We start from the raw sequence: 20,473 nt of genomic DNA, 5'->3' as shown, positions 1-20,473 counted from the left end.
TAAAATGTATCCAGGCAGAAAAGTGGCAACACTTGCAGAAAATCCCTTCTCTGGAAAACCTCAACATTTCTAGATTCAGGATAGGAAAGAAAATAGACCTGTTTTAAGTGGTTAGTGTCTATTTTATTAATAGAAGGCTTTCTGCTTTAATGGAGGGAAACAAAGGAATCATGATATGCAACCAGCATTTAATTATTTTTTCAATTGCTAAATCTGTTTAGCCACTTCTACTGTTTTCTCTTCCTTGTTATTTGCTTTTCATTTATCTGTGTATTTCAGTCATTTGAAGAATCAGATATTTTCTGATTATGCATTAAAGCAAATCCAATATAATATTATGGGGCCAATCAAAATACCTCAAACTGACAAATTTCACTTCGTTGAACAGAGCTACTGTCTCTGAGGCCAAAGCTTAGGAAAACTATGATCACAGCAACATTTATCCCCTGAAATAAAGTTTTGCGAGGCCTTACTCAGTGCCAGTTATGTTTCTTCTCATCCACAGAGGATACTAGAAGGATAAGAGTGAAGAGTACGCAATGGCTCTGTTGATTAGGGAAAGTTGTACCTCTGTATCCTCCTTTTAAGATACGTGCTCTAGGCTAGAGAGAAGAGATGGTCATTAAAGAATTAGAATAAAATAAAAATCTGCAAACGGTTTATAAAATTGGTATAAAGGTGTAGTATTCCTTAACACCCTAACCAGTCTCCCACTTCTTTTCTGGGCCACCACAGAGTCTGAAACTTATAAAAATCAGTAAAATTGCTGCCATCCCAATTATTTCCAGTAGATCACTGGACAATACCCTAATATTCCTATATATACACAGTCCAAAGAACTCCAGAATTAGGTAGCAAGAGTCAGGATGGGTATGCAGAGTGTGAATGATCCCAAGGCATTGGATTAACATTAGAAAGTAAAAAGAATTTATTGAAATACTGTAATTCATATATGGTATTTAAGGTGGAGAAAATGTCTAAAACCAAAAGGCAAAAGGCATATAAAAGTTTTTTTTTTAAAAAACCCTAAGATTCTTATACTACCTGATCCAAGATCTTACTTAACCAGGAGGGTCCTCAGTTTGCTTGGGTGCAGAAGATAATCCTTTGTCCTGTTCAAAATTGGCCTTTTAAAACAAAAGACAAAAAGTAGGAGACTCATGTTGTGATGACCTAATATTTTTCTTGAGACAAAGAGAATTCCTTTGGAAAAAAACCCTGGAAGCTATTCTCGTTTACTGACTGACTGACTGACTGACTGACTGACTTTTCTTTTAACATATATATAACTAGTGGGAAAAGAGTTTTTGTGAAATGTAGCCTTGTGTCCATACTGTATACCCACCGGAGAAGTCTTTCACTATATAGTTAACATTGTCAGTCTTGAAAGGTATAATATACCTATGGCCTTCTGGAGGAGGGGGTGGATCTGTTCCTGCTATATTTATAAACATCTGTAGCTGGGTACATGTTTTTCAAAATCTATGATTAACTTGGTCACAAATGCAGATGTCATGTAAACAGTTAAGGCAGTCCTTCTCTTCCCTGTGTCTAAAAGTCTGAATTTAAAGTCTCTCAAGACTCTCCTGTTCTCACGGGCTTTTAATTAGTATTAATTTTAATAGTTTGTTTTAATAACAGTTTCATGCTGTTTTTATTGTTGTGTATTTTAATCTGTGTTGACTTTTAAATATTTTAAATTTTGTACACTGCCTAGAGATGTACCTATCAGGTGGTATAAAAATATGATAGATAGATAATGTAGCTGATGGCATTGTGTGTTTTCAACAGCAACAACAAATATTTATATACTGCTTTTTAACAAAGGTGTCCAAAGCAGTTTACATAGAGAAATAATAAATAAGATGGATCCCTGTCACCAACGGGCTCACAATCTAAAAGAAACATAAGATAGACACTGGCAACAGTCACCGAAGGGGTACTATGCTGGGGGTCGATAGGGCCAGTTACTCTCCCCTTATTAAAGAGAATCACCACGTCAAAAAGGTGCCTCTTTGCCTAGTTAGCAGGGGTTTTATATTGTTGCCCGTGATTGTGACTTGTGGGATATCTGTACTGCTGTTTGCCTCTCCTCAACCTAATTTGATGTGTGTTAAGATAGATTTGAGTATAGCTAGTCTTAGTCTGAATTTTCTGGCTCCTGGTTTTCTTGATTTGCATGTTGATATGAATATGTTCGTATGGGTGGCACCTAAAATATTTGTATTGGCTTTGCCTTATACTCACGCTTCTCATCTGCCCAGGTAAAAGTTGTGCTTAACCGAAAAGATTGACTGCTTTATGCCTACAAAATGATGACATTACCTGGTTCTCTAGGGCACTTTGATTCATTTGTAATGGCCAATATACTTCTGTGTATTTTAGGCTGCATTTGGGTTTGAGCCCCTAGTAGTTGGCAGCTGTATACGGTCAGGTTTCATTTGTTTCGATGTGTTGCCCCTGTAATGATAGTGAACTTCATCAGAGAGAGCTTATTGATTCAGGTTATAAAATGAATAGTCTTACTGAACCATTAATAAAAAGAGTTGGGAGAACAGCATTCCGTGTTGTGATATACAGTAGTGCAGAAGGAGAAGGATCTCCTTTTCCAGGTATAGCCACATAATTGCTAGCAGCTGATGAATGTTTCATCACACCGGTATTTCCTGTAAATGTGAGTAGGTGGGAAAGAATATGGGTGAAATGGGAGGAAAACTTCTCACCATGCCATCATCCTTCTCATTCTGATGAGCTGTTTATGAACAGCTTTAGAAAGTATGGACTACAATTGCATCAAGTTCTTACTGCCTGTTCCCAAACACCCGCACATTTTTGTCGTCTTCTTTATGAAACTTTCTATGAGCTTCTTCCTTCACTATTCATCACTTTTGTAATTAAGATGAATAGTGAGTGCCAAGCTTTCCAGAGAACGACAACAGCTGCAGGGTAATAAATCATACTGCTTATCAATGAATTATCTCTGCAACCACAAGCAAGTCAAACATTTATTCCCAGATGATATATTAGCATTACTACATTGTTGTAATTCAGCACATGGATCCTTGCTGGGCAATTAAAAGTGGAGTGTTCAGTATAGAGGCACTATCCATCTGTATCACAGTGCAAAATTTGGAACCTGATACTGTTCTTGTCCTCGTTCACAAACGCAGAAGTCTGCTTTTGTGAAGAACCAGCTTATAGTAGTCAGTGAACCAGAAATGGTTAAGAAACCTGCTGATAGGAAGGAGTTGGATGGTAAAAGTCTCTTGTTAGATCAGTTTTCTGTGTTCACAATGTGAGTTTGTGGAAGTGCTCCCACACATTTTCCCCGTGGCAAAAATAGTAGTACTGTTTTGGGGGCTAATAAACTCAGTCCTGAAATGATGAAGACACTGTTTGTTAATGGCTTGTCTGTTTGAGTGCATCATGATGTTCCTCCATTCTAGAGTGGATTGCGTGTGTGTGTGTGTGTGTGTGTGTGTGTGTGTGTGTGTGTGCGCGCGCGTGCAAAGCCTGGCCCAAAGAGTCAGGCCTGCAGGCTTAGGGGTGATGGCTGAGCAGCTGTCACTAGAGACCAAAGTGGCCACCTTGGCACAGAGTGTTTTCCAGCAGCTTTGGTCTGTGGCCAGAGATAACCTGAAATGGTGCTCAGTGTGTGGGGTTGCCTTGGAAGACTCTCAGAAACTCTAGTTAGTATACAGCTTTCAGCATGCTAAGTTGAGCTGGCCCCTACTGAATATATCATACTTGTTATCAAACGGTATCACTGACTTCTGCTGATCTATCCAAAGTGCCGATACTTACTTTTAAGTCCTCTAGGGCTTGGGACATGAAAAAAACCATCTCGGGGGGGGGGGTGTTTATATATCTATATAGCTCTCTCTCTCTCTCTCTCTCTCTCTCTCTATATATATATATATATATATATATATATATATATATACACACACACACACATATATATACACACACACACAAACTAATATATATAATAATAATATATGTAGAGATAAAATATATCTATACATATATTTGCCTGTGCATTAAAATCTTTGGGGGCTCTACTCTCTGTGATTCTGCCTTCTGAAGTTAGGCACCTGGCCGCCTATCACAGCTATGCCACCCCACTTGCAAAATGTTCTCTCCAGGAGGCTTGCCTGGCACTCACTCTTGTGTTTCTTTAGCCTTTTTACCATCCCCTGAATTGTTCTGTTGATGCTGCTGCATTATATTCTGCTTCTTCTATTTTATTGTCAATATTGGTTGATAATTTTATTGTTGCATTGTTTTTAAATTGTAATTTTGCCCTGAGAGTGTTTTTGCTCAAGGTGCAGGGTATAAATCCGTCTCAGTTTTAATTATTGAGTGACTTGTTCCATAGGGAATCTTTTCGTCCTGATACCAGCTCGTAATAGGTTTGCTTATAGACTTCTGCTTTAAATAGCGTCCCTCTGAGCTTGTCTAAAATAAAGCTATCACATCATTTTTCTTTCAGTTGGAGAGTTTGTGAGTGATGCGCTTCTGGTTCCAGATAAATGCAAGTTCCTTCACCAGGAAAGGATGGATATTTGTGAAACCCATCTGCACTGGCACACAGTTGCTAAAGAGGTATGCTATGATCAATATGTTGATGCTACTACTACTACTATAATATTTATATACCGCTCGTCAACCAAAGTTCTCAAAGCGGTTTACAAAGAAAAATAATGCATCAAGAAGATGGTCCCCTATCCCCAAAGGGCTCACAATCTAAAAAGAAACATAAGACAGATACCAGCAACAACCACTGGACTGATGCTGTACTGGGGTTTGATAGGGACAGTTGCTTTCCCCCCTGCTAAATATATGAGAATCACCACTTTGAAAGATGCCTCTTTGCTTAGTTAGCAGGGGTGACTAAGGTGGTTCTAGCCATCTTTCTTTCAAATGGCATAGCCTTAGTAATTTTGAAGTGAGAGTCCTAGACTTAAATGTGCTCTGTTCCCCTTTTTTTTCCCCAGTGGATGTTGCTTATCTTCTTGGACCAGTTCAGATGATTAAATAATCCATAGTTTATTGGATCAGGAATAAATTGTGGGCACGCACTCATGTTCCATCCTCCCCTTGTATGCTAAGCTAAATTCAAATATTCTTCATTTGTTAAACTGCACTGTCTCATGTTATCCAAGCTAGGAACCTGTTACTTTAAGCACTCCCTACAGATTTAAGATTAGAGAGCACTGAAAACACAGTTTCCTGGTTTGGACATTATAAGAAACACTGATTTAACAAACCAGGAAAATTTAGATTGAGCTGGACACCCAGTGGGAGTGGGGGACATGCATGCATATTGTGCATTCCTGAACCAAAAAACCTCCGTTTATTGGATGTATGAACTGGGCCATTGTCTCTGTGAGAAATACAAGCTCCCCCCACCCCACCCCTCATGCAAGGGAATGACTTAAGACATCCAGGACTGTTCTTCTTCCTGTTTTAATTCCTTTCATGAGTTTTTTTTTTTTTCCCCTCTGTGAATTCCTAAAGGTATATTGGTATATTCGGGGATAGTGCAAGATTATATCTGCATCTACCTGCTTAGCAAACAAAAATTCGAAGGATGTTATGTCCCATGTAGTTGTGTCTAATCTTTTTCTGGATCCTCCTCTTGACACAGCCTGTGTATATTAATTAGTATTATGCTGCATGGTTCACCAAATCCTTGCTCTAAGATTTTGTTTCTAAAAATTGAATTAATAAAACTTAAGAATTGCAAGGCTAGGTTAGAATAGCAACCCAAGAGGCTCATCCATTTTGTTTTCTGCATCTGCTGGCCAAATGCCACAGGGAGACATACAAGCCAGGCCTAATGAAGCAATCCATCCCCTCTTCCTCAGACCACTGTGATCCGACAGTCAGAAATATACTATGTTCATGAATATAAAAGCCAGCTATATGATATAACTCTGGCAACTAACCATATCTTTCATGAACATTCTCTGCATTGGGTCACATGATGTACACTCTCAACACTATAGAAGTACTGAAGCTTCTGTGGAACTTCAGAGGCAGCTCCTGACAGTGTAGCGACTTTAAACCACTTCCAGACAGCAGCACATCTCTACTTTCCATTGTTTCCAGTGCAAAGGAGTGCTGTACTTTTGCTCACTAGTAGTTTGAATTCTACATTAGACCTTTGACTGTACTGTTGGGCCTGACTGTGAAGTTGCACAGAAGCCCCGGCGTGTCCTTTGGTTCAGCGGGAGACCCATTCACTCTAGTGGCCGTTGCAACATCCCATGGCAGTAAGTTCCTTGAGTGTTTTATGCATTTTGTGGGGGTGGGTGGGCGAGGGGGGAGGGAGAGACTATCCTTGGTCTTCCCATAACCCTATTAAAAATAGAGGATCAATAATTCACAACTCCACTCCTGCTGACTGAGCAAAGAGGCACCTTTCAAAGTGGTGATTTTCTTATATCTATCAGGGAGAGAGCAACTGGCGCAGCCATGTCTAAACCCAGCAAAGCATCCCTTCAGTGGCTGTTATTGGTGTCTACTTTGTTTCTTTTTAGATTGTGAGCCTTTTGGAACAGAGAATCATCGTATTTGCAAACTTTTGTTGAAAAGCGGTATATAAATATGGATAGTGGTCGCTGTGATCTTACTAACTTTATTGTGCTCCATTCGGTTACATTTTTTCAAGTCCCTTTGCTTGTAATTTCAAATATTGCCTCAGCATACTCGTTTTTTTCATCAGTTTTGGATATTACTGTCATGGATAATTTCATGTCCTATGTTGAAGCTACATAAAGCAGATCCCTAACCGTAGTGCAAGTTGTGTGCTCCACGCAGCTGGGGGCGGCAGTGGGGTTTTCTAGATCTGTCATCTTCCTTATCCCTCACTTGAGTGGGAATATTTAAATAACTTTAGATGAGCTCTCCATTGAGGTCCCCTGAGATTTCCATACTCAATAATTGTTGTGAGCAGCAGTGAAGAAATGTTGGTTCAGTTCATCAGCCAGACAAATATTTTACTAGTCAGATAACTTCCTCAAGCTATGGCGGTACACTTGCTGAAAAGAAGAAGCGACACCAGCCTGCCGCATTGTATAAACACACTCAGTGGTGATCATACCTGCATACACAAGCATAATTATTCTGTTTCTCAAGACTTATAATAACATGCATTTGGCATTTAGTGCAATATTACAATGGCTGCCTGCCTTTGAAATGAGTATCACAGCAAACAATATTTTAGAACCAATCTACAATGCCTTTAATAATGCATACCCTGAAAATCCTTCACCTTCTATTAATATATCACTATTGCAATAACTGCTGTTTTGTTAAAACATTGGCAAGATGCTGTTAGATAGTGACAAGGACCCTCACCATAAAAAACCCCTCTTTGTTAGTGTGTGTTGGTTTGAAGAGAATCCTTTCCAAACTAAATAAAAGCCCCTACATTTTATAATGACATTCCTTGCTTTCAGAGAGAGGCAATCATACATGCTCCCTTTTCATCCCACCCCAGCCAGTCACCCTCTGTCCCTGGATCAGAATTTTTAAAGTGTTCTCTAATCCTGAGGAGGAGGCACTAACTGTGCACCTTTTCTGCTGCTGCGCTCTCCCTGTAGCTGCAGGGGAGGAGCGAGTTGATAAGCCAGGGAAAGCACAGCCACAGGCCAGTGGGAAATGCCATGTGTGTACACTGTGCATGCAGCATGTGCTGCGTAGTGGCCATTGCATCAGCAGAGGAGGTTGTAGAAGGTCAGGAGCTGGAATTGCTCCTCACAAGCAGCCCTTCCCTCCCAGCCCAACTCGCAAGTTGCAGCGAGACCAAGTGAGCAGCCAACGGTAAGTCAGTTACTTCGCTGAGCCAGCATTGCACATACCTTCACGCTGCACCTCTTTCTCTCTTCTCCTCCTGGACTCCTGGCCAAGAAGAGCCTCACGCTCCTTCCCTCGCTCCCAGCCTTGGTTTGCAAGTTGCAGTGAGAGCAAGTGGCCAGTGATGAGTCAGTGACTTCGCTCAAGTCTCTGACTCCAGGAGTCCAGGAGGAGAAGAGATAAAGAGAGAGATGAAGCATGAAGCTACTTGCAGCATTGCTTCAGTGAAGTCACTGATTCATCACTGGCTGCTAGCTCTTGCTGCAACTTGGAAGTTGGGGGTAGGAGGGGCTCTTTTCAACTAAAGAAATGGGCAAGTGAACGATTTTCAACAAATTTTTCACCTTTTCCCTAAGGATCCCGAAAACTCCCGTAGGAGAAAGGTTAAAAATTTGTTGAAAATCATCTGCTTGCCCATTTTGTTTGTGGTTTGGGTGGTAGGTAGCGCCCATCATGCCCAACTACACAAACCTCTTCGATGTCCCTAGGAGATATCCATGGGGAACAATGGGGTGTTTTGAGTTTCCCCATTTTTCCCTTTGGCTGGAATAAGTTGCACTCACAGAGTGCAGTTGCAATTTGCAATGCATTTTGCAAACTCTGCCTTGAAAAAGAAAAATATTAGCACACAGTAAAAGCGAATCTTGCCCTCCCAACAAGGAACATACATTTCAAACACAGTCCAAAAATGGCCAAAAAAAGAATCACTGACCCAGAATCCACTGCCAGCCACATGGCCTGCACTGCAGTAACATCATTGGAACAAGTTGCTCTCTCTCACACACAATTATGACTCCTTTATGTTACTCCCTAGCATTGCAACAGCTATGCTTACTTCCTATTCAATGCAACAAGCATAGCCATAAGCCCAACTAGAGTAACTTCAACCACATTTTGACTGAGTACACCTTGTACTGCAGATTGCAGAGGAGACCAGATTAGTGAGTGAAGCAAAAGTTAGTCTCAAGGCCAGACATGGAGCTCATCACAGCAATCACCAAAAAAATTACTTACACACACATACAGCTGCCACTGTCCCATTTCTCACCAAAACACTATCTCACAGTCAAACCAAATCACAACTCAAGGAAGGAAAGCACCCAAGTTCTGCCTTTGTCAGTCTGAGAAAAGCAAAATCAGATAGTTATAGCAGCAATAGCACAGCATATTATACTCAATGCTGAGAAAAGAAAACCACAGAATCAAACCTACCTATGTATCCTCAAAAGAGGCATAAGGACTTTCTGTGCCTCCCAGTCCCTTTTTAATACTTTCTGAAATTACCTCCTTTTGTGTTCCCCCATCCCTCTCCCCCCAGCCAATGCGGGCACAGTTGTCCATGACAACACTTGATTTGTATGATAACAAGCCAACCAAGAAGCAAGGAGATCACAAGCCAATCAGAAGCCAGTACCAGAAAACCATTCCGCAAAGGGGAAAGAGGCCTCCAAAATGGCGCTCAAAATGATTGAAATGAAGTTATTTTGTTCCAAGCTCAAAACAGGCCCTTTTAAAAGAGGGTGTCAATGATTTTATTAGATTAGGTTTCGATCAGGCCAGAAGAGAAATTGTGCAACGTATCCATGACGTGGAGTTGCAGATGGATCATGCAAAGTTACCGAGTAGCATTTACATAGGTAGCCAGTGCACCGAGCTCAAGCCTGCTACATATCTAAGTAGCATTTTAATTCCAAAATTTAGACAAGCTCTAACACTTGCCCGTGTAAATGCTCTCCCAACAGCTGTGCTCCATGGGAGATTCCAGGGTATACCATACACATCAAGATTATGCCCTTGTGGATCTGGTAACGTTGAAACAACTGCTCATGTTTTACTGCATTGTAAATATTACAGAGACATAAGACGCCAACAAATTGCCCCACTTTTGATAAATTTTCCGGGTCGTGGAGAGGATTTCTATTTAAACTATTTGCTCACTAATCCTAATCCGGATGTTATTCATATCGTGGCCAAATATTGTTATATAATATGCCAAATGCGTATAAATGTAGTCTGATTTTATATTATCATCTTATTATTGTTATTATCATTACTATTTTAATATTGTTGTACTGCTGGTCTACGACCGAAATAAAGTTTTACTTTACTACCTGGAAAAGAGGGTGTTTCGAGCTCGAAACCTCCCCCATACCCTTTTCAAACAGAAATGTGTCACTGTCAAAAAGTTCTGCAAATCCCTACTGCAGGGCTTAAAAAGGCACAAAGAGTGGTAGTTTCAGAAATGTTTGCTGCTCAAGGTGTTAGAACTCTAAATGATACATGAAAGGGGAAGCTCAATATGTAAGAGATGGATGATTGTATGTGTGGTGCTTCAGCAGATACTATTTATGTTGTAGAGCCAGTCAATGAGGTGAGTGACTCTCTCATGTTATGGTGGCCGGATGGAGCCATCAGCGGATGGAAATGTTTCTAGGCCATCTATGTGACTACTCTACTTTCTGAATTGGTGTTAAGTCTCTACACACTAAATCAATTTGCTAACCAGTCAGTAAGTCGTCTTTTGGGCTTGTTTAACAGTATTTTGTCTCATTCCCCCCCTTTTTGTTTTAGTCCTGTAGTGAAAAGAGTATGAATTTGCATGACTATGGTATGCTGTTACCCTGTGGAATTGACAAGTTCCGTGGCGTGGAGTTTGTTTGCTGCCCAGTAGCAGATGAGAGTGACAATATAGATTCGGCTGATGCTGAAGAAGATGACTCTGATGTTTGGTGGGGAGGTGAAGGTGCAGATTATGCAGATGGCAGGTAAGACTACAGTTCCTCCCATCATCAGCTCATTTATTAGGCCAAAATGTACTCTAAGGAAAAGCAGCATAAGAAACCTGATAGGCTGTGATGTTGTAAGAATTGTCATTAAGTTCAGAAGATTAAAAAATGCATCCCAAGCTTACTTCAAAGCAAATCCTAAATATTCAGTGAGGTTTAGAAGCAACTGTGCTAGGATTGTAGCTTTCAAACAAATGTAACCAGTGGGCTGTATCCCACAAAATTTAGTTACTAAAACATGATTCATGCATTCAATTGTTCATGCATACAGTTATAACTACAAAAGTACATGTATTCATTTTAAAAGTGAGCCTGGATACAGGCCCCTTCAAATGGAGGGTACAGGTAAGGAATGTGCTACTGCAAATGCGTTGAGAGTGTTGTTAACAGTACACGCGTATAGATTTGTTCATGTTTACACTATATGCAGATTGTATTTGTGTTGACCAGAACATGTGAATAGGGCCTGAGTTCCATTAAACTCATGACTAACAAGACCCATTAATTTAGTAGGATGTAGTCATAACTAACTTTCTTCAGATTCAGCTGTCTGTGTGGAGATTGCCAGAACGCATACCCACATGACTGTTGCATTGTTGCCAAGTGCCTTATCCCAAGTGTTAGAACTGGATCCTAGTTATACTACAGTTAAGAGAGAAGAGTCACTTGCTAGATGAATGTGCCCAAGCTATTAAACTGTAGATTTGATTGGTTTGGAATAGTGGTGTTGTTTGTTTTTACATGTGCATTTAGAAAAGCTATTTTAGAATGTGCTGTTAGTAGCAGAGGTGTGGAATGGAAAAAGCAGTAGAAACCTGGTGCTAGAGATAGGTTGTTAGGCTATATGGTCCTTTGGCATGACAGAGCACACAAGAATGTTGTGAGCTGTATTAAAGCTGACAGGATCTCCTTAAAGTGGTGCTGTCAGGATATATCTTTCATGGAATGTTGATAATGAGCTTCATACTTCTCCTTGATGGTGTACTATGGGGTCTATATTCTTGAACTCAGAGGTAAAATAGAGGTCCACATATTGCACAGTATAATGTCGGCAGTGCTAATCCACCCATGCTCCTGCGTACTCATAGTGAAGCACCAGCAGTCTTACGCTTTTGCGCAAATCCTTCAAGTAGTGTGCTCAAATTCCAGAAACACATCACTTAGCAATAGCAATAGCACTTACATTTATATACCGCTTTATAGCCGGAGCTCTCTAAGCGGTTTACAATGATTTAGCACTTACTGTCAGGTGATGTGTTTCTGATCTTCTAAGTATTGTATAAGCACACTACAGTCGTTCCTCGCCAACTGCAAGGGTTCTGTTTCTGGAAAACCTCGCAGTTGCCGAATTTGTGGAGCAGGGGATTAGGGGAATTGCGGTCTCAAAAAGACCGGGGGGGGGGGACAGTTAAAATAGAAAAACCACCCCCTTGCCCATGGAAATCACGGCAAACTCCCCCAAAGTGCCCCCTGGCCCCCAAAAATGACCCACTGACCCCCCAAATCCCCCCCCAAACTCCCAAATTTCCAAAACAAAAAATCTCACCAAACTGCAGATACTCAGGTTGCAGTTGGCGAGACCTGCCACTATTTCCAAGTCGCAGATACTCAAATACACGCTTGGGAAACCCGCGGTTGGCGAGGGACAACTGTACCTTGAGTATTTGCACTTGTGCGCAAGACTAATTGTGCTTCACTACAAGCCCTCAGTATTGTGGGTCAGTCAGCACTGCCTGTGTTATGCTGCACAATGTGTGGATCAGAATCTTGCTCCTCCAAATAAAACCCTGCTAACTAAGCCAAAAAGCATCTTTCAGGTAGCAGTTTTCTTATATTTTGCAGGGGGTCAGCAATGATCCTTGTTCAATCCATTATTGTATCTATTCTGGGGTGTGTGTGTGTCCGTAAGGAAGCCTCCTTTTTCATTTCTTTCTTGTGTAAACAGCTTTGAACTTCTTGTTGAAACGCGGCATGTCATGCTAGTATTTTAATAAATGTTTTGCAGAGGACTTAGCATTATATCTGTTTTTCTGTCTAAAGGAGGATGGCGTGTCTGGACTCGGCACTTGTTCCTGGGCTCATTAGGTTTGCATTCAGCCTTTGTCTCGCTGTTGGACTGTAAACGTAATAGGAAGGCCTAAAAATATGTGCATTTGCTGAGCAATTGCTCAGTGAGTCATGTAATATGTTTAACAGGCTTTGAAAAAATCTGATCTCCAGCACTGATATGTTGTGTCAACAGCTTATTGTAAAGTAGTCACTGCAATCTTTGATAATTCTCTGAGATGGTGATGAAGGAATACATAGAAGCTGCTCCCAAAGGAATAGATTTCCAAATGGAGGACTGAGAAGGTAGGATGCAGTAGTTATACACGGAGGCTACAATTCTATGCACTTACTTGCAATATAGGAAGATGCTGAAAGGCATCATCTCCTACTGCGTGGGAGGAGGCAATGGTAAACCCCTCCTGTATTCTACAAAAGAAAACCACAGGGCTCTGTGGGCGCCAGGAGTTGAAATCAACTTGATGGCACACTTTACCTTTACTTGGAAGTAAGCCTCATTGAACATAGTGCCTGACTTCCAGGCTAATGTTGCACTGATGGGAAAGCATTTTCCATTACATGAGGGCAAAGGGGTGGTTTTTCACCAATCCCCTCATCTCTCTACAGCTGCCAGTGCTCCTGTAAATATGTTCCTGAGGGGCCCCACAGGAAACATGTTTTCGGGAAGCGCAGAGAGATGTCCAGTGGTGCATGAAGTAAGGAGGGAGTACATTGGCTCAGCTCACATTTTCAACTGATAAACCATGCTTTAATTGATCATGTGTACCAGCCATGTAACGGTGCTTTCTTCATATATGTACTGATGCAGCAGCTCATATTTAGAGATAATGCTTGTCTGGATTCAGGGTCACTAAATCTAGGGTCCAGACTGTACATGGGAATTTCGCCACTTGTGATTTGGCTTTCATTGCCACATAATGATCTGGCAATACTAAGTGGAGGAGGAGTAAGAAGAAGATGATGGGAGAATTTTTTTATTGATTTGAACAAACCAGTCAATTCCTTGAATACAAGCTTCTAAGACTGAATAGATATTTAGATAAAAAGCTAAAGTTATCCCTTGCACCTCCAATATTCCGTCCCAGAACTAATCTCACAATGACCTTGTTCTGTGCAAATCTTCTGTTGTTCTGCTTGTATTATTTGTTGGTTGCCTCTTCTTTTATCCTGTTGCCTGTGGAAAGGCTTGACTGTGCAAGCTCTATTTGGGCCCAGAGGAGTTGTTTCTGTGTTTTTGTTTTGTTCTATTTTGTTTGTTTGACAGGTGAAGTTTTTATATTGTCATAAATGTGATTTACCTTTGGAAAAACAAGTGGCAGAACTAGGGATGATTGCAAGTAAGAGAGCACTGAATAGATGAAGTTTTCTTTATACTGAGTTTAGAATGGTGGTCCACCTAAGCTCAGTATTGTCTACATTGACTGGCAGCAGCTTTGCAGGATTTCAGAAAGGGGTCTGTCCCAGCCCCTTCTGTTGATTTCAGGGATTGAATCCAAACTTATTGTAGCATAACCAGTGTGTGGCAGGACACCTTTTGTATTAAGAAATATCTGCCTTGTAGCTCAGTCAGTGTAGTGATGGAGAGTGCTGGCAGTTTTGCTCTGGGGTAGCAGAAAGGGATCTTCTCAGCCTCATCTGCAGATGCCAGGCAGGAACCTACGACCTTCTGCATGCACCACATGCTCTCTACCATTGAATTATGGTGCCATCCACTGGAATTCTAATTCAGTCCTGTGGAAAGAGCTGTGTATTAAAATAAGAATTTGGAAACTGATCTATTTCTATTTAAGAACACACATCATTTCATTACATTGGTTCCTGTGGACCTAGAATGTAAGTTGCATCCCTTTGTGATAAAGAATATGATAACAAGTATACTAAACATCCATTTACAACTGCACTTTTGACAATATTTGAAAATCCAAGAGTGTTAACTTGTCGCCAGACCCCCTATCTAAAATTTACATCTGTCAGATTAATCAATAAAATCAGAGGAGTGTGTGTTCTCTAATGCAATATGTGGAAGTGCCCTGAAGAAAGAAAATTGCACTATGGGAAATCATAGCTGCTATGGCCCAAGAAAAACCACAGGGGAGAAACATGTACAATGTTGCTTACTTTGACATAAGAGTTCCCTGTTTAGGGTTTTAGGTTAATATTTTCCCATATGACTGTTCACTTGTGTGTTATTTAAGAGCAATAGATTTGCCTCTAATGGAATATGTCCTGTGCTATTATCCATTAGGGAGAATCTCTGAATAAGCTGCTTTTTAAAAGATGCATACAAAGAGCCTGTATTTTGAGTAGTAATTTCCTATTTTTCTAGAAGCACAAATGTTAAACAGAGTAAACAAGAAGATAATAATGTATGATTTGAAATGGGTATAAGCTAGCATATACTCTAGACACATCAGTGGACTCAGAGATACACTTAATGGATTGTGTAATCCAATTATCCTGAAGATCTAAGTTGTGAGAGAGATAGGAGGCTTGCCTAGGAGGAGGAGGCCGCATAGGAGGCTTGAAGAATGTGGCAGTGCTTCCCCCTGTATTTGTGCAAGTGTCTTTCTTCCCCAATACCCAAAACCTTTTGAATTACACTTAGAAGTGGCTCATCTGTTTCAGCACAAAATACAGTTATAGCTGGACCTTGTTTTCTGAAAATGTGCCCTATTTCTCAGTTGTGAGCAAGGTGGTATTTCCATTGTGGCCTTAATTATGGGAATGGAAAACACTATTTTATATACCTTCTTGCTTATCTTAAGCAGCAGGGATGGTTACCTCTGGTATTTTGGGGGGCTTCTCCATTTATTCTCAGTTGTGGTTTGCAGGCTGGAAGTGTGTCTCTACAGCCTGAGCCCTTTTAGGGTGTTTTAGGGGGTGGTTGGGCTCTCTAATAAATTGGTTGTTGCTAAGTGAAATTAACAAAGTCTCAAATGTTGCTTGGCATGAAATGTGAATGTGTTCAGATAGTCATGAAGCAATAACCACCTAGTTTATTTCAGGGTTGGGAATTGTTTCTAACTTTGTCCTTTCCCAACATGTATGTATGTGTACGTATGTGTTTCTTTATTTCTGAGATGTGTAGACCACACCAAACTTTCATCTCTGGGCAATTTACAACAACATAAAACAAATTAAAAATGAAAACCTTAAAACCACAGTCAGCTTAAAAAGCCTGGGTGAAAAAAAATGAGTATTTATGGACTTTAAAAGTTGTTAGAGATGGGTAGGCTCTTATTTCAGCAGAAGAGCATTCCAGAATCTTGGGGCAGCAACAGAAAAGGCCTGTCCCTGGGTAGCACCAGTCAAGCTAGTGGCAACTGCAGACAAACCTCTCCAGATTATCTCAGTGGGCAGAGGAGCTCATGGCGAAGAAGACATTCTCTTAAATATCCAGGGCCTAAACTGTTTAGGACTTTATAGGTTATAACCAACACCTTGTGTTTTGCCCAGAAACTTGTTGGTTGCCAGTTTAGCTCTTTCAGTATGGGCATAATATGGTCTCTCCAAGTTGAACCAGAGACCAGCCTGTCTACTGCATTCTGTACCAACTGCAATGTATGGACTACTTACAAAGGCAACCCCACATAGAGTGCATTGAAGTAGTCAGGTCTGGAGGTTACCAGCATACGTACCAATGTTCTGAGGTTTCAAGAAATGGATGCAGTTGGCGTATCAGCCGCAGCTGATAGAAAGCAGTCCTGGCCCCTGCCTCAGCCTGGGACACCAGGGAGAAATTTAGATCCAGAAGTACCCCCAGACTACGTACCTGAAGTGTGACCCACATCCAGAACCAGCAGATCAAAATAGTCTCCCGAGTTCCGACCCCGCACAATAAGTACCTCCATCTTATCTGGATTTGTCAACTCAATTTTGACTCCTGGTGCCCACAGAGCCCTGTGGTTTTCTTTGGCAGAAATCAGGAGGGGTTTATCATTGCCTCCTCCCACACAGTACGAGATGATGCCTTTCAGCATCTTCCTATATCACTGCTGCCCATATAGTAGTACCAGCTGCCCCACTGGTACTATGATATAGTACCAGCGGGGATTTGAACTGGCAACCTTCTCCTTGTCAGTCAAGTATTTCCCCGCTGCGCCACTTAAGGTGACTTGGATACTATGGTAATAGTATCAAAAGCCGCTGCAAGATGCAAAAGAAATCCATCAGAGGGAGTCACACTCTCTCCATCACTTCCTAGTTGGAGATCATCCATCAGATCAACCAAGGCAGTCTCTACCCTATAGCCCACCTGAAAACCAGTTTGAAATGGCTCTAGAAAATCAGTTTCCTCCAAGACTGTGTCTGGAGCTGGAAGCCCACCACACTCTCAATTACCTTGCCCAGCCACTGAAGTTTAGAAACAGGCCTATAGTTGCTTAACTCTGAGGGATCCAATACACTCTTCTTCAGAAGAGGTCTAATGATTGCTTCCTTAAGACAAGGAGGTGGCTTATCCTTCCTCAAGAAGCATTTATAATATCTACCAGGCCTTCTACAACAACCCCCCTGCCAGATGGTATAAGCCATGTAGGGCAAGAGTCCAACGAACAGGTGTAGGCAGCACTGTTCCAAGCAGTTTGTCCACATCCTCAGGAGCCTAACATACGAGGGGTTGCTGGACACCTCCGCATCAGATGCTGCAGTAATTGTGGGGTCTGAATCTAAGTCAGCCCAAATACGAGAGATTTTATCCACACAAAAATCATTAAAAACATCACAACGGGTAATTGGTGGTTCTAGTTTCTGATTCAAGGGAGGAGGGGCATGTACTAGCCTTCTCACAACCATAAACAACTCCGCTGGATGTGAGCGTGTGGATGCAATATGGGCAGAAAATCACTTCTTTGCTACACGTATTGCCTGAGTGTAGATCTTCAAATGTGTTCTCTGTTGTAATTTGTCGGATTCAAGTCAAGTATCTCTCTACTTGCACTCCAGTCATCTACCTTGCCACTTCAGCCCCTGTAGATCTCCTGTATACCAGGAGGCCAGTTTGGAAGTGGACCAGAGAGGATGCTTAGGAGTGATCATATCTGTTGCTCTGGTGAGTTTGCTGTTCCAGTTCTCAGCCAGAGCATTAACAGGATCACAGGCAGAGCCAACACTAAATCCTTCCTATTTGATTTGATAAGCAAATAAATATTGGGTCCCATAACCTCCCATATTGGGGATGGAGCAACTTAATAGGCCCCTTACCCCTGCAGAGGTAGGATGAGGTTGTGAGTTTAACTTTAACCAGATGGTGGTCCATCCATGACAATGGAGAAATCATAGGAGTCCACACCACGGAACACCACTGTGATCAGAGTGAAATATCAGATCAATAGTGTGGCCAGCAATATATTTCGGTCCTGAGACCCCTTGAGATAGGCCCGTAATTGTTATCGCTGCTATGAACTTCTGAGCCACCCCTGTCAAATTAGTCCCGAAGTGAATATTAAAGTCCCCCACTACAAGCCTGGGAGACTCCAATGCAAGCCTGAGATCAAGTCTGTCAGCTTAGTTAGGGACTCTGTTGGGCAGTGGGGTGATGGGTACACCAGCAGAAGTCCCAGTCTATCCCATGTCCCCAAATCTAAGTACACACACACATGGTCAGTACTTCAACCATGAAACTCCCTGGATGACTCTGGGCCAGTCATGTATCTCTCAGCCTAACCTACCTCACAGGGTTGTTGTGAGGATAAAAATAAGCATGTACACCACTCTGAGCTCCTCGGAGGAAGAGTAGGATATAAGTGGAATAAATAAATAGCCTTCTCCGCTGCTGCCCCGAGGCTTTGGAATGCACTCCCTACTGAAATAAGAGCCTCCCCATCTCCGACAGCTTTTAAAAAGTCTTTAAAAACACATTTCTTTACCCAGGCATTATTTAAAAAATAATATTTTAAAACAGCATTTAAACCATTAAAGCAACATTTTGTTGCTTTAATGGTTTTAATGCTGTTTTAAAATATTATTTTAAAATTTTTTAATTGTTGTAATGTGCGTGTTCCCCCCCATTTTTGTCTTAACGAATGTTTTACTTTGTTTTTATTCTGTTGTAAACCGCCCAGAGATGTAAGTTTTGGGCAGTATAAAAATGTTTAAATAAATAAATAAATAAATACTTCGGTAAGGATCCTGATAAGGGAGATGTTGTTCTTATGGACCACAGCCACTCCACCTCCCTGCACACATCCCCTCACCTGCTCCTCAACAGAGTAACCTGGAGGGAAAAGCTGGGACCAAACTGGGCCACCAGCCTCCCCCAGCCAAGTCTCTGTGATACATACCAGGTGGGCCCCTTCATCCATGGATGATTTCTGGTTTATTCTGGACTCACCTGGCATTACAAAGGAGCAAGGTGAGGCTCTGTGGGTTGTCACTGCTTCTTGAGGTCAAAGAGCTGGTAGGAAAGCCAGAAGAGGAAACTGCTATTAGATTTCTGATTTCCCTTCCTCTGTAACAGCCTGCTGACTTGCCGACATTACTTCTTCTATTCCCCTCCACCACTGGAATATCTGCCTCATAATCAGTGGCTACACCCCCTGTCTCCCCATCTGCAGACAAGCCTAGACACATTGTAAACCAATCTCACCCAATACTTAAAAAAGAAGCTTTCTAAGCAGTGGCCCTAGCTTTTAAAACAGCCATAACACTGTAGCATAAAATAAAATATAAAAAATACCCATCCACCACTAGCACACAACCAAAACACACAAACATGTAAATTCCTGGGCCGGAAAACTGGCCCTGGACCTCGTTGACCCCCAAAGGGGCGACCCCACTGGTCATGGGCCCGTCTCTACAGGCTGAGTTGGCTAGTCTGGATAGGTGGTATTCAGGAATTGCTGACTCACCCTGACCCCAGTCCTGCACACACTCTCCACAATGCAGCTGCATCCACAGACACACACACACACACACACACACACACACACACACACCCAAGACAGGCACCTGGCAGGCAGACTGCAATGCTTGCTCTCACCCTGAGCCGTCTGGGAAGTAGATGGTCTCTTCCTCTCCTTCAAGGCTTCTGGCCTGCAGATGATAAGCTACTAATTGTTTTACAGACCTCAGCCACAAAGCATTTGTCTGGTCTACTTAATCAGTGTAATGTGAAATTATATTAGTGAATAACATTGTACATAACTTTGTTCAGTGGAGCACGTAAATGTTCTGGTGTGGCCAAATGTTTGCCAAATACTAGCCTCCCAAAGGATAAAACATTGATTTCCAACCATTTAACAAGAGTCATATAGACAGACAATGAAAAGTCATACAGTCTGGCTTGGCTATTGCAGCACCAGTTCTTATTCCAGAGTAAATGGTTTGTATAATACAGAGCATTTCTCCACACCTTTATTTAAAGCAAAGTTCAATAACAATTGTATCTGTATAAAGCTGTGAATAAAATGTAGCTTAATGACTGCATTGAGAGAAGTTTAACTCTGTCTTTTGCTGCTTGCAGTTATGACAAGGTAACAGAAGAGCAGCTAACAGAGGAAGAAGATGTTGCAGATGTGGAAGATGAAAATGCTGATGACGACGATGATGATGGTGATGAGGCTGAAGAAGAGACAGAGGATCAGTATCAGGAAGCCACTGAAAGAACCACCAGTATTGCTACTACCACTACCACAACTACAGAATCTGTAGAAGAAGTTGTTCGAGGTAAACTGATCTTTATGGAGCATGAGGTCTAAGAAACTGATCTTCACAGTGCACATTTTCCCCTTGCTACTAAAAATGTTCGAAAGAGC

The 20,473-nt window shown here is 41.5% G+C and overlaps 1 protein-coding gene across 4 annotated transcripts in view; it reads left to right on the top strand.

Annotated features, from left to right (window-relative positions):
* APP (amyloid beta precursor protein) overlaps window positions 1–20,473 on the top strand; it is a 286,207-nt gene that overhangs the window by 161,127 nt on the left and 104,607 nt on the right. For all 4 annotated transcript variants that reach the window (XM_053307486.1, XM_053307485.1, XM_053307488.1 and 1 more), the window contains exons 4-6: window positions 4,496–4,608; window positions 10,438–10,631; window positions 20,182–20,384. In XM_053307486.1, coding sequence (XP_053163461.1) covers window positions 4,496–4,608; window positions 10,438–10,631; window positions 20,182–20,384 — 510 coding nt within the window. The remainder of the gene's footprint in view (window positions 1–4,495; window positions 4,609–10,437; window positions 10,632–20,181; window positions 20,385–20,473) is intronic.

Source organism: Hemicordylus capensis, chromosome 3, assembly GCF_027244095.1.
Source record: "Hemicordylus capensis ecotype Gifberg chromosome 3, rHemCap1.1.pri, whole genome shotgun sequence".
Lineage (NCBI taxonomy): Eukaryota > Metazoa > Chordata > Lepidosauria > Squamata > Cordylidae > Hemicordylus > Hemicordylus capensis.
This window is presented reverse-complemented; position numbering and strand designations above follow the sequence as displayed.